This window comes from Lissotriton vulgaris, chromosome 3_1 (genome assembly GCF_964263255.1).
Source record: "Lissotriton vulgaris chromosome 3_1, aLisVul1.2, whole genome shotgun sequence".
Taxonomy (NCBI): domain Eukaryota; kingdom Metazoa; phylum Chordata; class Amphibia; order Caudata; family Salamandridae; genus Lissotriton; species Lissotriton vulgaris.
Genome location: NC_141689.1, coordinates 2,107,877,144 through 2,107,898,756, shown reverse-complemented (window position 1 = coordinate 2,107,898,756; position 21,613 = coordinate 2,107,877,144). Strand labels below are relative to the sequence as shown.

General features: G+C 43.1%; 1 protein-coding gene across 1 annotated transcript in view; it reads left to right on the top strand.

The window, feature by feature from the left end:
• The window catches only part of SLAIN2 (SLAIN family member 2), a 443,253-nt gene that overhangs the window by 114,758 nt on the left and 306,882 nt on the right, over positions 1–21,613 (top strand). The window contains exon 2 of the mRNA XM_086962676.1: positions 19,567–19,715. Coding sequence (XP_086818802.1) covers positions 19,567–19,715 — 149 coding nt within the window. The remainder of the gene's footprint in view (positions 1–19,566; positions 19,716–21,613) is intronic.

The following is a 21,613-nucleotide window of genomic DNA, read 5'->3' as shown; positions in this document are numbered from 1 at the left end:
AAATCTAAAGAATGAAAAATGTGTTTGCAGGAAAGACCAGTTTATGATCAGTGGTTATTTGTACACCTGAATTTGGGGCTTACCCAACCTATCATGTGACGGGACTTTGCAAAATGTCTCCCTTCTTCCGCTCTGGCTTACATTTGAAAGCCACAAATGCAGAGAAATCCAATTGTTAGTCACAAATGTTCTACTATTTTTTATACCCAGACCTCTCCCGATTAAAAACTATACCCCACTTGTTTGGCTGGGCCTAGCCGCAGCAACAACACACCACAAAACGACACCCATATACTTCGTATTTCACCCAGCAGAATCCACAATTTTTTTTTTTTACAATGTGGGTAGCAGTAGATTTTGGAGCCTGCGGCTGACACTAACCACCAAATCCTATCCAGACATTTCTGAAATGTAGGCACCTGGGAGAGCTGAAGGTGGTGTGACTTGTGTGGTCTCACAAGTTTTTTTACCCAGATTCTAGCCAGAGTCTTGTCCATACCAATGGAGAGCTGCTTGCCATACATTTCGCAGAGATCTGTGTAAGCTCCGAGATAAGTGATCTATCCTCTACTGCATCTGGCTCTGCTCTAGCGCTCCATCTCTGCAGCAAATAAACAGGAAAATTGCTGAAAAGTGCCATCAAGACCTTCTTAGTGGATATTGACTTTCAATTCGTAGAGAACTGCATTACAGGAGTTATTAGGTTCTAAAAAGTGGGCTGCAGTTCCTGCTAAATATACCATTGTTTCACAAGGTCCTGTTCCCAGAGGTGGTCTCTTTGGATGGCTCTCCTAGACTGACGGGTCTAACTTTAGTAGCTAGTGGATGGCAAATGTATCCAGTTCACTCACATTCAACATATGCTATTGGTTGCTAGACGGTGAATTTTGCTAAATCCCTTAGCAGACACCATGCTGTCTCACATCCTAACTTATAGGCAAGTAATTTGATTGGACACTTTGGATGGATGCCACATTCAGACTTTGTGTTTAAAAAAAATAAAATAAAAAAAATGCATTTATTTTATAGCAGCTGAGTTTGGGCCAACACGATAAAAAAACAGGGGGAGGTAGAGGGATATGTTATGTCCACCCTCCTGATGCAATAGTAGACCTACAAAAATCCAAGATGTCGGATAAGGGACCTAGCACAAAGGGAAGGATTTTCACTCAATAGGAGTCTGAAAATCAGCAGGAAAGAAAAGATTTCCTTTCTTGAGTCCCTTCACTCGCAAGGGTTTCCCCTTGGTGACATGATTTATCATAGGGGCTATCTCAATCCGCTGCGGATTGAGGCGTGCTACGACTTGCGACGTTACCTAGGAGCACTTTTGTGAGGAACTATGTGTAGTGCAGGGATGTAGTGGAGTGGGGAAGTGCGTTAAAAATACCTACTAGTAGGCAAATTAACTTTATTCTGGCTCCTAGTCGGTATGTCTTAAAACTGGGTGAGCTACTGGGAGACCTAGCTATAATGGGTTAGGGGTCCCTAGTAAACGTCAACATGTTTTGAGCCTCCCCAGACCTCTTCTTCAGGACAACACCGGGTCCAGCCCAGTGTGTACCACTCCAGAAATGTGACCTATAGTGAGTTAAAATGGTGAAAATATTGAAGAAATGAGAAAAAACACTGCAACTAATAAGCAAGCGTTAGTTAATACATACAATAAAACAATGTCTCGTAGTATCTGTGGGATAGAAAGAAAAACCTTATCAGCAACAGCCGCCCCTCATTGGTGTCGGTAAGTGTATTCAATACGGTAGTTGATTTTTACACCTGTTGCGTGTGTGCATTAAGCAGTACTGTGGTGTTCCATCATGCAAGCTTCAAAAGAAACACATTGCTGCTTGCTTGAATGAATGATATTAAAAAAACCACGTACACCGCGTGACTATACACATGACATACAAACATTTAGCATTTACAGAGAACACCTAGTATTTACAGAGAACACCTGTTGACATACTTACTGTAAAGCAAAATTGTGCCCCATGGTCTTGAGGTGATGAGGGGGTTTGTACTCTAACTTGGACATGCTCTCCTCAATGGCACACTACCTAGTTGGTTCCCCTCGAGACCGCTTATTAGCGCGTCTCCCGTTGGGTGCCTGTATTTGTACCAGGTGTTTCCCCACCCCAGAAATTGCAAAGAAGACTGGTGCGGGAACCTTCCCAAAATGGTCGTCGGCATTTGGCAAGAGTAGTACGCCCTCTTGGTGGTAGGGCGCTGTAACCAAAATAAATATGCATGAACAGAGAATGGTGAGCTGAAAACACAGCGGCCCTTCCACACAAAAGGGCTCAATTGTGCGGTAAAAAGGGAGTTATTTTCCTTGTCGCGTAGGTGCAAGGAAAAAAGAGGAACCCACGTTGGTAATATAATGAACTTATGTGATAAAGGAACAAGGGGCAAAAACAAACCACAATACGCCCAAAAGACTATTCCTTGGTGTTGGTGTGGGAAGATTAATCACCATGGGTCTTACAACCATTTTTTTTTTTTACGATGTCCACCATCTAGTGGTTTTTATCAAGGAACATCAAGGAACAGCATGTAGGACACACCTGTGGGCGTCCCCCCAGGTGGGTGTGTATGATACAGAAATTTTTGTTTTTTTGGTATTTACCAAATGTTTGTTTGTAGTTCAAAAAGATTTATAGTTCAAAAAAGATTTCAGGCGTTGCATTTTTGCGCCGGTCTAACCCGGCTATCAGGTCCCCAGTTGTTCGTACTATGTCGGGTTCATTTTGTGAACTGGCCCCAAGGGATGTTATCATTTAAGCCCTGGCTGTCAGAGCGTAACTTGAAAACACAGGGTTGCTCTTTCTCGAGGAGCCTTTGCTTCAGGCTGTCATGATTCTTGATGTGTTCCAGGACCACCCACCTCATGTCATTAGGGGTATGTTGTTTCTCTATGAAAGGTGATGTTATTTTTGTGGTGGCCCGCTTGCACCTGATGTTGCTTCGGTGCTCCACTATTCTTGTGCTAACTTTCCTGGTGGTCATCCCTATGTAGTAGAGGTTGCAGGTGCAGGTGATCAGATATACGACACCTGCAGTGTTGCAATTGGTGAATTTTAGTAGTTCTCAGGTCGTTCTGTTATTGAACTCCACTTTCTAGGTGGCAGAAGTGAGGTGGCATACGCTACAGCTACTGCACGGGTTGTGCCCCCCTGGTAGCGCTTGTAATGTACGTTGTCGTCCTTCATTCTCTGTTGTGTTCTTAGGACGTGTGCGTACAAAATAGTTTCTTAGGTTCTTGCCTTTCCTATGGCTGAACATAGGTCTGGGTATGTCCAGATTACCACTGTTAAGGGTCCACCAATGTTTCTTAATTATCTTTGTGACCCTGTCTGATGCAATGTTGAAAGTGGTTATGCAAATTGGTCTTTTGTCTTGTTCAGTCACTTCTTTTTGTCGTTGTTCTAGAAGTGCTTCTCTGTGATTGTCGGAAGCTCTTTTTCTAGCCTTTGATACTAGGTATTTGGGATATTGTCTTGCTATCAGTTTTTCAGATAGATCTTTTGCTTGAATGTTCTAATCGTCCCTCTCCGAGCAATTTCGTCTGAGTCGCAAGAATTGTCAGAATGGGAGTTTGTTCCTTGCTGTGGGTTTGAAATGGGTGGTTGTTGCCAGCATTCCATTCCTTGCGATGTTCAAATCCAGGAAGACCAACTGGGACCTACTTATTGTGAAAGTGAACTTGAGGAAAGGGTCTTGTAAGTTCAACCAGTTTATGAAATCCGTGCCTTCTGACTCATTCCCTTCCCAAATCATTAGCACATCGTCGATATATATCGTTTCCTCAATTGGAGAGGTTTCATGTGCTGGTTGGTGGTGTTCAATATTCCCTGGTTTTTCTAGGTGGTGGATGTAGAGCCCTGCTACACTCAGCGCAAAAGTGCTCCCCATGCTGGTGCCGTGTGTTGGCGGAACAGGGTCTCTTCGAACCTAAAGAAATTTTCTGTCAGGGCTAGCCTGCAACATTCCAGAACAACATGTCTGGGTGTGTGATAAAGACATTGTTCTTCGAAGACTATCTCCTCCAGAATCTCCAAGGTTTCTTTGTGCGGTAGACTGGTGTAAAGGCTTTCCACGTCTAAGCCTATCAGGATGTTTTTCAAGGGATCAAAAGGTAGGCCTTAGAGGAGGCAAAGGACGGCTTTGGTATCCTGTAGGTACGTACTTGTGCCTTGTATGAGGGGGCGTAGGAACACATCATCGAATTTGGAAAGCTGTTCTAGGATGGAACCAAACCAGGATACAATTTGTCTGCCTGGTGGGTTATCCAGTGATTTGTGTATCTTTGGAATGGTGTAGAAGTAGGGGATCGTGGGGATATTTTCCAAGAAATCAGCTTCTTTCTTAGTTATCCAGTTGTTGGCTGTAGATTCTTCCACCAGGTTGGCAATTTCGATGCGTAGATGTTCAGTAGGATCTTCCTTAACTTTCCTGTAATTTCTTTCGTCATCCAGTAGTCGGAGGCATTTGTTCCAATATGCTGTTGTTTTGCAATTTTATGGCACCACCTTTTTCTGCCGGTTTTATGGTTATTCTTTTCTCATTCGTCTAAGTTTCTATGGCCTGTTGTATTTCTTGCTTGTTTTATGGAAGACTCTTATGGTTCTAGGATATATCTCTGCCACTTCCTTCAAGACCGCCTTTTCAAAAGCTGGCAATTCTACAGGAAGGCTTGCTGCTGGTGGTGTGAAATTGGATTTTTTGTGTAGACCTGTGTCATTGTCATGGGTTGTAATCGGTGGTTTGTCTTTGAAGAAAACCTGTAACTTTATTTACCGGATGAACTCATTTAGTTCACAGCAGAGTCGAAATGTATCTTTACAAAACCAAGTCCTTTTTCTAGGACTGATTTTTGCGTTGGCATCAAAATGGTATCTGATAGGTTCACCACTAAGCTGGTTGGTTGCTGGTTGATGGGACACTCTGTGGCCCCATGCTCCATTTGTGGCTCCTCGAGTACTCTAGGGGTTGTGCCCATTGCACTTGTTGGCCTCTTCTGCTTTTTCCTCTTTGTGGTCCCTTGCTTCGTCCTAAAAAACCAACACAGACAGCAGAAGCAGTGCAGGAGGAGGCAAGCAACATGAACAGCTGAAGGAGGGCAGTTGGTGGCTAGGAACATGTTAGACAGCAGGAGGATGGCGGGAGTAAGCATCAAGAACACAGACGGTGTGAGGTAGCTGGGGGATGCAAACAATGTGGCAGGGGGGGAAAGACAGCCTACAAACACATGTACATCTACCAAAAGAAAAGAAAGCTGGTTTGAAAGCAGAGCAGTGGAAGAACACTGAAAAAGGAAGAATTACTTGTGCCATGCTTCAGGGGAGGGGCTAACACACTAAGAGGGAAGGTACGTTGACACACACTGATCAAAGCAAGGCAATGAGTGACAATGAAGCCAACCAGTGGTAAGCAGTGGGCAGGCTCTAACCCCCTGTGAGTAAACAAAATGTGTTGCAAGTGACAGTGCAGGCTCCGTCTCAGGCAAGACTTATATGCTTTGTCACTGTGGAATGTCTCTGTGTCAGTAATAAATAACAGCCATAGCTGCAGTGTAGCTAGCATTAAGTTAATAATATTAGTAATAATCTTCCCGACACCGTTTGATTTTTATTATTATATCGTCAGTTATGTATATGTTTTGGAAATTCAACTGTTTTTCACCTAACATCAGCTTACGAAGTCTGAAAATACCCACATTTTTGTTTCAAACACACTTTTCACTTTTGGCATACTTACATGAATTCAACCAAGTAAAAGCTTCTAATTTATTTCATTGGGCTGCACAGAGGAGAGCTACTTACAGGTAGCTGGAAGATACTGGTAGCACACAAGCTACACGTTGGGAATGACTAATTTAAACCCATTACAACAAAATTCTTTTGTCTGTAATTTTTTATTCCACCTTGTTAAACCTTTGCTCCCTACATTCAAAAGTTACGCTTTAAAATCTTATATGGATCCCTGTATGCAGAAAGTGGTTATCATTTTTTTAGGTTCTTTTGAGTGTATGTAATTTGAGATCTTTTAAATAAATCTCACACAATTCGCACTCTATAGCTGCAATTAAAGCATAAAGATGCATGTATTTTTAGCGTCAGTAACTGTCATGAGCACAACTGAATGATTGCTAAAATGCTTGTTACTTATTTATAATGCTGGTTCTGCACTGTAAGACCTTCATGGATTGTCATACATGTTAGAATGATGTGATAAATATCAGATATCCCGTAACACTTTGGGTGTGGGTGGGTGGGTGTGTGTATATTCACTTTAAGGAAAAAAATAAAAGGTTAAAGTAACTTTATAGTTAAATGCAGCGGGAGAGGCATTGCTGCCAAATGCAGGGAGCTGCTATGCTAATGCTGCTCCCTCCAGGTGGGGATAATGTTTTGATCTGTTTCCCTGTCCGCACCAGTCAGCTGGGAGCAGACTTGGTGTTTGCTCCTGCTTGGCAGGACATTAAAAAAACGCACACACCAAGCGGGAGCAAACTCTGCTGTTTCCCTGAGCGCAGGCAGGGAAACCTATGTCCCTGGGGTGGGCTTCCTAGGGCATAGCTAGTGAGTCGACATGGGGAGATGGGGGTTCCCTTTGCCATTAAAGCCTCGGGGAGGGGGCTTCCTGGCCCCCCTCCTTTCTAATTACTTTACCAGCCGATGGGGGTGGGGTTCCTCTGGCTAGTCAGGGCTCGGGGAGGGGAGCCCACGTGACCCCACTCCCGTTTTGATTAATTTTGGTAGAGAGGGTGGTCCCCCTTTAGAGGCTCCGGGAGAGCGCTTCATGCCTACCTCCCCCTTTTGGAAAGTTTCTGCCCTGGGGGGAGCTCCCCCGGGCCTGTCATGGCTTGTGGAGGGGGCTATGCATCCCCTCCTGATATACATTCGTTTCAGTCCCTTGGGTGTGCTCCCCGGGCCTGTAAAGGCTTCGGGAGGGGCACGCAGAACAACAGAACAGAATGTCGTTGTTTTGTGGTTTTTATTGTGTTTTCTTTTTTTGGCTTGCCGCAATTTTGCACCCCTCCCCTGGCATCCTCGCCATGTGGCCTAGGGAGGTGAGAGAGAGAGAGGGAGATATATATTTTGTGTGTATTATCGATCTCCATCCATCTTGTTCAGAACAGGTGTTGGCAGCCAATCGGAGTGCTTGCTCCCATTGGAGTCTGACTCCTGTGGGAGCGAATTGACCCAAAGGAAAAAAAAGCTCCCTTGGCCAATCAGAATTCTGTGTTTACATTGGTGCTCCCAGGAGAGTCTCTGTAGACCAGGGGTCTCCAACCAGTAGCTCGTGCGCTACTGTAACTCTTGAGCAAACTGAGTAGCTCACCTGTGTGCAGCCCAGCTTATTAAATTCAAAAGATTTTGCTTGGTTGAATTAATATACATATAAGGCAATTGAAATTATATTGCACTAATAATATTAATAGCTGTTAATGTGTTTTATTGAACATAAGTAGCTCTCAACACAGAAAAGGTTGGAGACCCCAGCTGTAGACTCTTGTGGACCCAACCGTCCTGATATGTATATTTAATTACACTTAATTTCTCTAAAACTACTGAATGGATTTACACATAATCACAATCTACATACCAATATCTAGCTTCCTGACAAATTTGATGTAATTCCCTACCTAAAGAATTCTATGGGAAATTATTGCATTTTGGGAACCACGCCCCTTTTTTCCTCTGATCCAACTTGACCGAACACCCTCAAACTTACTTTCCATGCACAAACTGGTCTAAAAGTTTGCAAATACAACTATTCCGACCCATAGCGCCATCTGTCCTTTGTACCCCCTTACCCCTCTTCCAAATGGGGCTTTAGAATTCTTTTCACAGAATTGGACTTTAGACAGGGGAACTTTTTCTGTTATTGCGTTGTCATGAAAAAACTTCATCAAAATTAGTTAGTCTTGATGGAACTCGGAACTTTCTTTTCTTGTCCACTACACAAACTATTCTGATATTGGTGTGTTTCAGCGCTTTGTCATAGCTGAACTGTGTTGGATACAGAGAGTTCAACGTACTGGCTAATCGTTCTTCCGACTATGAGAGATTGTTTCTTGACGCAATGTTGTCCTTTTTAGGTCGAAGCCTGTATGCAGCGCATGCTATGCTCCAGGCAAGAGTTCTTGTAAACAAGAAGGGGCATGAAACCACGCCCCTCCTGCCATTGGCCGGCCTCGCAAAACGAAGGCCTGCCATTGGACAATGCCCCTGTCCGGATGATTTGTCCGGCTGTGATTCCTCCTTTTCAGGACTCCGTGACCTGACTTCTGGTGTCGCAAACCGATTTCCAGAAACGTTGCTATGGCAACCACGAGGCCGGTCACGGAGTCCTGGAGGGGAGGGATTAGGTAGCTGTTCCCGCCCCTTTTTTTTTTTTTTGTCCGTGCGGTTTTCTCCCATTGTTGCCTCGTTCTCCTTGCTGGAAGGAGGCATTTGATGGACCCTCCTTGTTGTTCTAATATACCGCAAACGCAGACCATGCGACACACGGCTGAGTGTGCACACCACACATCAAGTGCACCTTGGAATCCGACAGATACCAGAGGACACTCTCCTTTAAACTCTGCAGCATGTTAAGCCACATATCACGCTGTACACAAGGAGTAAACTTTCCAGTCGATAATGACCATGGCACACGCAGCGCCACCCAAACTCTGCAGTCAGCGCCCCAGGTCCTCAGCCGAGTGTGCACGGTCAGCCCAGACCCTGTGCACTGCGCAGTCCGCGAGAATCCAGGGCATGCACCACGCCCCCTAACTCTGCAGCCAGCGACCTGGGTCCACAGCTGAGTGCACACTGAGTACTACGTCCGGTCAGACAGACAACACACTGGATCCAGCGTGCAGTGCAGACAGCTGATCCAGCGGCAAGACTAGTCCAAGCTGTGTACAATGAGGGCGCACAGCATGACCGTCAAGTCCGAGACAGACCAGCCGCTCTCTCCGTACACCGTGCAGCCAGTTGGGCCTTGTGCCCAGCACTGCCAGACAGTGCACACAGGAGATTGTATGTGATCAATGGACTTCGAGACCTCACAGCGCATCCTAGGCTGTGCACAGAGGAAGCGCAGGACTCAGGTTTGTATCCTGTACGATGCACAGTGACCGGGCACCACCAGCTGTGTGCAGCGGACAGAGCACAGAGCAGGCTCCTCTATACCATGCCAGAGACCATCACTATGCACATGCGGTGTACCGTGCATGAAGTCACAACACACCCTATGGAAGACCACTCAGTGCAGACTCCAGCTGGGGCGAGTGCAGTGATCACACGGTGAACACTCAGTGAAATGAGCACAGACCACTCTGTGCAACTTAGGAAGAGGCGAGAGCAATGTTCACAGAGCACACAGTGCAGCTCTGGAAAGGACCAGTACAGTGTACTCAGACCACACTTTAACTCAGAAGAGGCCAGTGCAGTGTGCACAGACCACACCTTAGCTCAGGAAGAGGCAAGTGCAATGTGCATAGATTACATGGCGCGCCTCAGTGTGGAGCGTGGTGAGTGCGCCGGCAAGAAGACGTCAAGAAGTCCTGCGCCCCATCTCTCGTGTCAAGCTCAGACAAATGACCCACTTTTATGTCCTCTTTATTTTATTTTCATTCTTAAAATGAGCGGGCTCTGTTTCACCCCCTCACCCGTTACCCGGATGGCCAGCTGCACGGCTCCGGTTAAATACCATCCTCGCAGAAGCTGCTAAATGTGCACTGTCGGGATGTTGCCCATTTTAGCCGCCCCTTTAATGTAACATTGTTTGCGACTGACCATTGAAGTGAAGCAGTCAACGAGATGAAGTAGTAGAATATAGTATTTATTCCAAAGTATAAGTGACAAACAGGTGAGAGCCAGGGAAGCGATGTCTTCCTCTCAACAACTCCATACAACCGATGTTCCACATGGAACTCTTGAACACATTACACTCTATGTTCTTACCTCGTGGTATTAAAGGAACATACAACATAACACATCCCCCCCCATACAATAAAGAGAAGATTAAGCATAAAAAAAAGAAATAGTAAAGGAAATAAAAAAAACAAGAGAAATCGACAACACTACACAGCGAAGTCTTTAAGCCATCTGGGCACAACTCTTGTTCTTTTATCAGGTAAAACATTGGCCTTATCCTGAGTACTACATGTGTCCAAACTTGTAGAGGTAGAGGCACTGGTGTTTGCCTGGACATCATAACTGCAACCCTCGCCCACTCCCCCCTCAATATGCAAGGGAAAGCTGGATTGCTTGGGTTCAAAAGAAACAGACGCAAAATCATTACCAAGTTGAGACTGAACATGACTATTCTCAAAATGATCTTCTACCCAATCAAAAGTGTTGACACTAGGATCTGAAAATACCTCTACACAATTCTGATCAGGGTTCATTGCAATATTTTTAAGATTCCACACCCTTCCATCATCTAATCTTACAGAATTCCTTAAAATGTCAGCAACTTTACATGGTGGTTCAAAGCGACTCACACCCTTAGGCACCTTAAAGGGTTTCTTAACCCTTACCCAATCTCCAACCTTGACGGAAACTTCTTTGGTGTTGTGATGAGTCATAAAACTCTTTGCTCTTGTCGTGACTGGACAGTAATTTATCTTTGACATCTACTGGAGACCAACATGCTATTTTCCCATCAAAAAGCCATCCAGGATTAAATTTACACCTTGCTGTTCTGCCTCTCATCATGGTGAACGGGGACATGCCAGTGCTGTTCTGCATAGTAACCCTGTATGACCAAACCGCTTTCTGTACTTGCACTTTCCAATCAAGTCTACTATGCACAGAGGCCTGAATGACACCTTTGATCACTCTGTTGAACCTTTCAACAGTGCCGTTCCCACTAGGGTTATACAATGCAGTAGTCTTGTGTTTGATACCACACCTGTCAAAATACTCCTTAGCCTTCTTGAATGTAAATTGGACACCATTGTCAGATAGCACACAAGCAGGCAAACCCTCCACAATGAATATCTTATCTAAGAATTTAAGTACTGTCTGAGTGTCAATCCTTTCTACAAATTTGACAATAGGCCACTTGGAAAAAAGGTCAATGGCAACTAGCCCATATTCTTTAGAGTCCCCAATGGGTCCGAAAAATGTCAATAGCAATAGTGTCCCAAGGAAAGTCAGGAATTAAACCATCACTCATCTTAGGCTTAAATGTCCTAAGGGTCTTGTCAGCGGACATGCAAACCACACATTTCTTGACAAACTCCTCTATTTCACTGTCAACTCCTGGCCACCAAAACATACCTTTTGACGACTGATTTGGTTCTCATAATTCCAAAATGCCCCTCATGACAAAGTTGCAGAATTTTCTTTCTCAATGACACAGGTGGAACGATTCTATCACCCCTAAAAAGTATATCATTTTTAGAGGACAACTCCATGCGGATTTGCCAAAAGGCATCCAATCCAGGAACACTCTTCTTCTTGGGCCAGCCCTTGCAGATATATTCTAAAACATTTTTCAAAACAGTGTCTTTTTCCTGTTCAGCCAACCATTCCGTTTTATTTATGGCAGGCTCACCACAATCATGCACTAAAGCCACACAATATTCACTCCAGGGATCATCTTCACATTCTTCAAGAGGAGGTGGAAGTCTCGATAAACAATCAGCAATACGGTTATCCCTCCCAGGTAGGTAAACCATTTTATAGATATATTCCTTCATCCGCATAGATAGTCTAGCTAATCTCGCAGACGCACCAGAAATGCCTTCACACAATAATATACGGATCAAAGGTTTGTGATGTGTACGAATGGTCACAGGCTTGCCCCCAAACAAATGCTCAAATTTTCTAATGCCCATGCACACGCAAGGGCTTCTCTCTCGATGATAGGGTACCTACTCTCAACAGGGGAAAGGGCCCTAGAAGCAAACAGAATTATCTTTTCTTTACCTTCCCCATCATGTTGTGACAACACAGCACCCAAACCCTTGTCACTTGCGTCAGTTGTTAACAAGCAGTCAATATTGGGGTCAAAACTGGCAAGTGCATTTATTGGACAAATCTTTCTCAGTTTCCTTCACAACCGTAGCACACCTCCCGGACATTTCAGATTTCCTCATGATGGCTACAACATCATCAAGAGGTGCATCTCCATTAACCCAAAGACGATCTTGTAGGGCAGAGTTGTTGTTGTGCATCACCAATTGATCACGTATCCGGTCATCATGTAAATTGTCAAATTTACAGTCATTGGCTAGTTTTTTGAGGTCATCCATCCACTCATCTACAGTTTCCTCTTTAGTTTGTTTTCTTTGAAAGAATTTGTGCCTTATGACCCCAATGCATACTTTGGGAGCGACGTACTTATCCATATTTTTGATCGCGTTTTCAAACTCATCAAGATTGGAGTCATCAGACTTACTCATCCTTGAAAATGTTTTTAATCCTATAGGTCGTAAAGAATGTAATAAAAGTCTCTTTTTTTGTTCAGGTTTCATTTTCTTGGTTTCATCAACGGCTTCCAAATAATTAACAACATATTCTTTCCATTCTATCCATTTTATACTTGGCTGGGTACCTTTAACCCAAAATGGTTCAGGAGGACTAATTGAAAAATGTTGTTGTGCCATGTCTCTGTCCTTATTAACAGTACTTACACTGCAGTCACCTTCTTCCATGCACTGTGAAGTACAAATTAAATAAACAAAACAACCTTCTCCCAACCTTCTCACCTGTTATGTCACACAAAAAAAAATAACCTAAAGATTTTTTTTTTTTTTTATCAGCTTCACCTTACTGTTTTGTCCGGAATGTATCTTCTGTGAAATATAGTTACTGCCTCCTGCGCGTTGCAAACTTCACGATATATCGTAGCTTTTATTCAAGATGTCGATCTCCTTCACAAAAATACTCGATATGCAAACATTGGTTTGCAAAATGGCCGCCACGTTGGGGTCACGCTGCGTGACCTGCGTCCGACGTCAGTTCCTGAGGGTATTGTTGCAGTTGCGTTATCGAGTGACGCGCGCAGTCCCCCTCGCAGTCGGCGCATGCAGTGGAATGGCAGACACACTTGAATAATGCAGGTAGACGATGACTTATAACGGTTGCTCCGTTAGTGGCGCTGTGCATAAATATTATCACAGTTTTTAATTAAGTTAAAGCGCATTCGGCAAGCGTGAAAGTGAACGTAAAAAAAAAATGAAACTCACAGAAGTCTTTCACTCCGGTCCGCTTTCTTTTTTTTTTTTTTTTTTTTTAAATGAGGTTTTCTTCGACATTCCTCCAGTAAGATTATTCTTGTAAAGATGTTCAAACTCCGGTTTCCCTCGTCGCCAATTTGAAGTGAAGCAGTCAACGAGATGAAGTAGTAGAATATAGTATTTATTCCAAAGTATAAGTGACAAACAGGTGAGAGCCAGGGAAGCGATGTCTTCCTCTCAACAGCTCCATACAACCGATGTTCCACATGGAACTCTTGAACACATTACACTCTATGTTCTTACCTCGTGGTATTAAAGGAACATACAACATAACAACCATGCCCCAGCCTGCCAGGGGCACTAAGCCGTCAGAGCGCTCCCCATCTCTCTACGGGTCAGCCAGGCTCATCTGAGGCTTTTTAGCAGGCACTGAAGCGCGCGTTGCCTCTCGGGTCACACAGAGCGCAGCTCCCCAAGTCTCAGCGGCAGCCCAAACCTTTTCAATAACCATGATTGGAAGACACAAAGATACCATGCAGTTGGGCTTGGGCATAAAGCGTGCTTAGGCAAGGGATGCTAGTGATTGTAGTATACATGCATAAGGACATCTCAGAAAGGCTCCGAGCATACGGCCTGGAAACTATCTTGTGTTGCAGATGAGCGAGAAAGCATGCAGACAGATACATAAGTGGCTGCTGAGTGGTTCAATGCTGGTATGAAAAGAAGGAGAATGGATTGATGCATAATAATATGTATCGGAGATCTGAATGGTGTTCTACTATTTTATGTTGCTCTGGTGGTACATGGAAGAGTGGTTGGGTATACAGCTGAATAGATGTATGGATGGAAAGCTACAGGATCAAGCGTTTGGATAAGTGGATGAGTAGCTATGTCAATGGTGAGTGACTGAACTGATGGATGAGGCGGACACTGGACAGTCTGCATTGTCCTACTGTTTTGTAGTGTGTGTTCTGTGCATTGCCTAGAGTTGTTTGCTCCATTGTATGACCTGACTGTGTTCTAGTCATTCCCCGGTGTTGTTCTTGGTCCATTGTATTGATGTGGTTGAAACAAAAATCAAAAGTAAAAAACATTATAATTTACACCTCCAGTAGCTCGAATATTAACAAATGCGAGACCGTTGCATTGCAAATGCTTGTTACAGATGTGTCGTCGTAGTTTTGAGTGTCCATTTTGGTAAATGTTGGTGTAGTATGCTAGTATTTAGTATATTGTACCTTTCATAGTTATCCCCCTTGCTGCTCAGCCAGTGTGAGTGAGCTTGGAATGCTGGTATGTGTGATGTGTGAATGGAATGCTGGTATGCCTGTGTGTGGAGTGGCAGTTGGAGTGGATGGGCTGAGCGGCAAGGAAGCTGTTCCTGGTGGGGCTCTCCCTTTGGGCTTACTTACCTATGATGCTAATGCTTGATACTTATATCCATCTAAGATAGTATCAATAAAGCACTCATCTTTAAAGGACTTCTGTAGCCCATTTATTTTCGCCGTAAAAAAGGGAAGGTTCATTTATTTAATGCAATGTTTTCCTATGTTTACTCATGCTTTATGCTTTGGACTTTCACAATTCTTTTGTTGTTGTTTATAAGGGGGAAGGTATGTAGTATGCTAGTATTTAGTATATTGTACCTTTCATAGTTATCCCCCTTGCTGCTCAGCCAGTGTGAGTGAGCTTGGAATGCTGGTATGTGTGATGTGTGAATGGAATGCTGGTATGCCTGTGTGTGGAGTGGCAGTTGGAGTGGATGGGCTGAGCGGCAAGGAAGCTGTTCCTGGTGGGGCTCTCCCTTTGGGCTTACTTACCTATGATGCTAATGCTTGATACTTATATCCATCTAAGATAGTATCAATAAAGCACTCATCTTGAAGAATACCTGTGGCTCATTGGACTTATTACAGTTGGGCCATGAATGTTGCATGGTCGTCCTACTATTTGTTGGCTCTGTAGAGAAGTGTTTCATATATTGTAATCAAGGATGCTTTTGTGATTAGTTTGCATGAATTGGAATATCATTTCTTAAACCGATTTAATTTAACAAATCCGAAAATGGCACAACACAGCAGACTAGGTGCTTATGATGAGTAAAAAGAGACAAGGGCTGAAAGAAGTATAATGGGAATTATAAACGTATTCTCAAGTTGCCATTAAAGGTGACCCTAGTCCACTCTTATAGCCGTCTGTTTACAATAGGTTGCTTCCAGCTTGGCTGGTGTCCGATTCTATTGCTATGGAAATGTATTTACTTAAGATTCTTTTAACCATGTACGTAAGTAGATTATTGATTGCATCACTGTTTGCTCGTGCATTGTCTTCAACACATCTTCAACTAGTAATACTATCCATGTGGTTACACAGGATTTACATCGCAGCACTTAGTACCATGGTGATGTGAGGTACTTCACACTGCAAACGTGGTTTAAAAGAATGTATACTAAGATCAGATGTTTGATTTATTCAAGAATATATAGTGTGGCATCAAATCTTGTTCATTTATTGAGAAGCACAAGCACCTTCCAAAATTAACATTTTTAATATTCTGCCTCTCCCATGAAGAATCATTTTTTGGGTAAAACATTTTACAGATCAGCTTGTCAGTTTATTAATAAAATTGCCACCAGAAACGTGCATCTGTACATCACACAGATTAGATTTTGCTAAACTGGAGCGTCGCATGGTTGCATTTGCTATCAAGATTCAGTACATATAGAGCCGCATCTAAAACTGTGTTAAGTAATTTAACTGCTCTCCGCATTATTTAAGACTTTAAAACCTACTCCATGCAATAGAGACCTGCACATTACCTATCACCTCTGTTGCTCCAGGTTGTGTAAATGTATTTTGATACTCGGACTGGGTGGGCTGACTAACAGCGGATCTCCAGGGCTTCAGCCAGTCGGGATGACAATAAAATAATTCCAAACAATTAACAGTCATTTGTATCGTGGACTACTATAATTAAGGCGACACAATAGTAGATTAGATATTGTTCCAAGGTTTTTAAATTGCAAATACTGAATGGAAGCCTAAACCCATGAGAGCTGGGTTTCTATTAGCTAATAGAATAGACTAGTGAGAAAGCCAAAAGTCTGAATTTCACTAACCATATTTTAATCTAGAAGGAAACCTTAAGTTAAAATAGATTTCTGTGTCCATACTTAATTTTAGACTGGTCAGCATTTTGGGCAGGGAAGATTATTCTCTCAAAGTTTTGCTTTAATCCTCTATTTTTTTGCTGATCTCATTTTTGTTGGCCATAGGACTCTGAACTTAACCACTGCTAACCAGTAGTGTGTGTGCTCACTGTCTACACTCTCTATACTCAATTGGCACCTTTAATTTACTTTTCTGCGGGTCAAGGCTGGCACAAAATATAAATATCAGACCTGCAGACTCAAAACTTCAGTACACCTCTGGACGTGTGGATACTACATAAGACTAACCACTGTGCTTCTCTGCTGCCAAAAGGACTGCTACTCGGCTGCCCTGCTTGCTGAGGAGGAATACTGGACCTGCAGCCTTCATCCCAGGCTGAAGTGACTCGAAGGGGAAGCTGACTAACCTCCTGTTCTGAGCTACAGGGAACATATCGAGCTCCAGAGAACTCCCTGCATCTGCCCCGCTGACCTGCAACTGGATCTGCCCGAGCCCTGCTGGCATCTGCTGGAGTATGTTTGTGTTCCTCCAGAGGTGTCCCTTAGGTCCTTGACCCTTGGTGTGTCATCAGTTGAGCTCCCTACAAGAAAATGTGACATTCTGAAGTTTTGGGCTCTTAACTATCTCGAATGGGACAGTTTGTAAATAGATCTTGCTGTCTGCCAATGCAAAGCTCCGGTGCACCAGGCGATTTGTGCTACAGTGATCGCCATGATCGGCAGTGCGAGATCTGTATTTCGTGCTACAGCATCAACAGCCCATGGTGACTGCTGACTTAAATCTTCAGCAATGATTGTCCTTGATGCCTGCCTGGATCTATGCACTACAGCGAAGACGTTCAACTGTGTCCGGCCTGTTCATTGCGCCACAATGCTCTCCGTACTCCTTGCGGCCTGCCCCATCGCCAACAGAACTCTTTGACCTGTACTTTTGAAGGTAACTCTTTCAGAGGGCTTAACCTGCATCTGGCCAGTGCTCCATTGCAGTCAGCCTTTACTTGTGAAATTTCACCTGTCTCGCACAAGCAGATATCCACAAGTGATGCTTTTTTCTTTTAGGCTCTATACTTTCGTAAAATCTTTTAGAATGCATATCTCTGGTTCTGCTGATGGGAGTTTTTTTTGTTGTGGTCAATATTTTATTAACTTTTACTCTCTTTTTCTAAATTGGTTGTGTTTTTACTTTAATACTGCTTGAAGTACTGCATTCATAAGTTACACCTTGCCTCTAAGTTAAGCCTGACTGCTTTGTGCCAATCTAAGCACAATTTGTTTGAGGTTTGCGTGTAAATTTAACCTGACCAGAATTGTGGTTGCTGCTTGAGTAGGGTTCACCTTCCTTAACCAGTAACCCAATTTCCTACACATTATGTTTAGTTGAAATAAGAATAATAGAACTTTTTCACAATAAAGGATCTTACTCAAGTAAGGGAATTGTCACAAAAAAGAAGTCATTAGCTTTGTGTGAAACTATTTTTTATCTTCTGAAATACAATACAAAATATAGTTCTGGGGAGAGAATTAAAATATCAAGTTATAATAATGTTAGTGTTTTACAGTAGCATTGGGATATGCGACAAACCACATTCAAGGTGGTCTTCTGTCTGTCATCCGCCTCCAACCCTTCAAATTGTCTGACCACTTCTCCATCCAGAACGCTCTCATTCAAATATCTTAATGCAACAGCCCACACTATGATCTTTCTCTTCTTACCAAGCAGTAGGAGCTTTGGAGAGATCAGCCCCTTGCACGTGTTCTGTTACAATTTTTTTCCAGGGCAAAAATTCTGAGGGTGGACCAGGACAAGTGTGTTGCTAATACTTGGAAATGTTGTTTGTGTTGTAGATAGGCAATATGTGGAGGTCGGCAGTGCAGACACAATTACATTTAATCAAGGTCTGAAAAAGATTGCTGCTAAGTTCTCTGCCATTAGCTCTTAATTAAATGCTGCACTGCTGATGAGCCATAGACCAGGACTGCAACATGCAGTTCTTCATTGTAAATTACTGCATTAGCATTCTTATTTCGATAAGGCATACAAATATAAAGTCATTCTAAAAGTGGATCCTGAGCTTAATCTATGTGGCCGAAATGTATTTGATTTTGTTTGAAAAGTTTTATATAGCGCTGGCTAGACCCAGAGGTATCAGAGCGCTTTACATGAGGACAAGTGTGTTACGAGTTACAAATTACATCAGTTACAGGGTTACACAGGGCAACAATATATAAAAAACAATGTTACACTGTTGGAAGGGGGGATGGGAGGAAAGGAGACACAGGGGAGAGACGAGGAAAACAATGTCCGGCTGGGTAGGTGACAGCCGAGGGGGTGAACCAAAGCCGATCTCCTCTATAGCTGTCTAGACAGCTCCACCAGCCATATTGCTCGGTCTCCACGGTCAGGGAGGTGGATCTGGGATTACTTGTCTGCCCCTTCTTAAGGGGCGTGGCCTTTCTTTCTGGGTAAAATGTTCTTTTTGGTGCAGGACAAATATTGATTTGTGCATGGTGGACCCCTGCATTGACAGTTTAAAAAGAATGTCCTGGAATGATCTTGAATAATTCTAAGTTGTTGAGATTGGTTCGTTCAGTTACGTTCTTTACATTTAGTTTCTCTGTAACATTAGGATTTCCACTGCACTGTGAAGATTAAGCTGTGGTGCGCCAACAGTCCGTGGGGACACCAACTGGGAAAACAAGATTATGGTTTGGGGAAGGCCTTCATCTGAGATACTAGAACCCTTTTGTTTCTTGCCCCCTTATTAATTCTGAGGAGTTCGAAACAAATTGAGACAGCAACTTTACTTTCAAGTGCAAAACTATATACCGAACAATGTGAAACATTTGGTTGCTTGAGAGCTAGAAGAGCAAAGATGAACTTGAAAGCTGCTGGAAAGTGACCACAATGTGAGTTAGTTGTCAAGAAACTGGAGTTGGACACTTGGCAGTCATCCTTTTGGTATTTGCCCACAGTGACACTCATGCGCTGCAATATAGAGAGCACATATTAACTAATTAACTAGTAAATGTTGTATTTATCTGTTTCCTTTAAAAGGTAACTTTTTTTGTTAATCACTCATTCTATAAACATACATAGGATTATGTCCTCCAACACATTCCTGACTCTTGCTGCACTTTTACTGTGGTATTTGTGTTACATCTGTGTTTGCTATTTTATTAGCATTTAATTATTTTTCTTTCTCCTCCTAGGCTCTACACTTCACCGAAGAAAAAACTGACCCCATTGCAACAGTCCACGAGTCCGTTGGTTTGGTGCCGGCAGGTACTGGATAATCCCAGTCCTGAAATCGAGACTGCAAAAAAGTCAATAATGCACAGGCTTGAGCAGACCATGTCAGGTAAGTGAATAGCAAAGTTCCATCATGCATGTGCTAAAATGGGATTTTTTGGGGGGTATACCGCTCAAATCAGGCCATAATGTAATTATTAAGAAAAGTATTAATTATAAAAGTTATGATATCTAATGATGCAACAACGAATATTTCCCACCTCCCCCAGTTCTAGTGAGTGACTTGTTTTTCATATTGGTTTATTTTTAATATTGCGTCTCCGAGTGCCTGAATTTTAAATATTACCTGAAATGTTTACAACATATTCTTGTTAATGTATCTTTTATGAAGGCTTTTACTTCTATTGCTTTCACATAATGGAACATCTTGAGCCGAACTATATAGGATGTTAATGGGCACTTTGTTGGGGTTGAAAAAGCTGTGCCGTATATTGATTATGGAACAATTGAAAAGTAGCCTCATAAAAGCCTTTGAAACATAAATGCAAGCCACTTTTATGTATGCAGTGATCCGCCCCGTGTTTTGATTAAAGGGAGTTCTTTGCTTCCGTCATGAATACACGAGGTGACTTGCATTACTTATGTTGGTGTCTGTGTGAGGTAGTATATTCAGAATATCCAGCACCCCATATAACGTTGGAAGTGATGATCCCCGGATATTTTTTTCCACCAGCCGAAAAAAAGATTTTCTAGTTCAAAATGCATTCTCTATCCTATCCTATTCTATTTACACTCTTTTCCTGCCCTTCTTTATGTCTATAAGAGAAGGAGTCATTGCAGACTTGACACTGCTCATGTTAAAATAACATGGTGAACATGTGCAGCAAGTGCTTAATTTGGGCCGGTGCTTTCCGGCGCTCAGCCCCGGCTCTTTTTTCACAGGGTTATAACGTTTTCCTTCAATGGGTGGCTGGCCCGATAATTATTAAAAAATTAATATACCTGTCCTTCAGGGTGGCTGCCTGGTATATTTTAACAGGCTAGCCCACCCTGGTCCATATTTGGCAAAGCAAAGGCACAGGTACGTAAGTCAGGCAGTCGGACAAGGCAACATGGTTGAGTTCACCATATCTGAAATGTCAATGTTTCTTTTGCCATGAAATCCCTCTCCTTGTTACCTAAAATCTAGAGCATCTCCTCTTATACTCAACATTAAATTTTTTAATTTGAACAACTATTGGCCTCATGTTTGCACCTTTTATGGTTATTTTGGGATTCGCCTCCTCCTTGTCCAGAGGATGGGAGCAGCATTATATAAGGCACTGACCTAGCACTGCGCTGTAACCTTTAATTTTTTTAAGGGTTTTATTGAACATTTTGAATTAAGAACATTACTTATTCTGCACTCAAGTTTTAAACAGATGTAACAGTTAAGCACAACAGTTAAACTGTTGGATCATAGAAAAATTCACAATCATCTTTTGTGGCAATTTACGTAACGTGCCTCCAGAAAATGAAACAAGAAAGAGCGAAAAGTTTGTGAACATAGAGAGACACCAGTGTCTCCTAGCTGCCCTCTATGAGGATATGGGGGTCGCACCCAGAAGGGAAGGAGGTCTGAGTGCTGAAGGATGGATAGAAGCCAACGGAGGGAGCTGCAAGGGGTTGTAGTGTTATCACAAGGAGGTATTGCCACTGTGGTAGAGTCGCACGAAAGAGGGATCACTGTGAGCGAAGCTTGAGCCACGCTGGGTGGCGTAGAGGACATTTATCTCAAGGGGAAAGGGAGTCAAACTTTGATTATACCTTGGAGGCAGTGCTTAATTTGAGCAGGTGGTTGCTGGTGCTGGGCACCAGCACTTAATTGGCAGCACCAGCACTTATGACAGTCTGCCACATGGTGGGCTGTTTGTCTGATTTAGAGTGAGCACAACAACAGTTGTTAACTAATTCAATATACGTTAAAAATGACTATTACCTGCGAATTATGCTAACCGTATAGTTTGG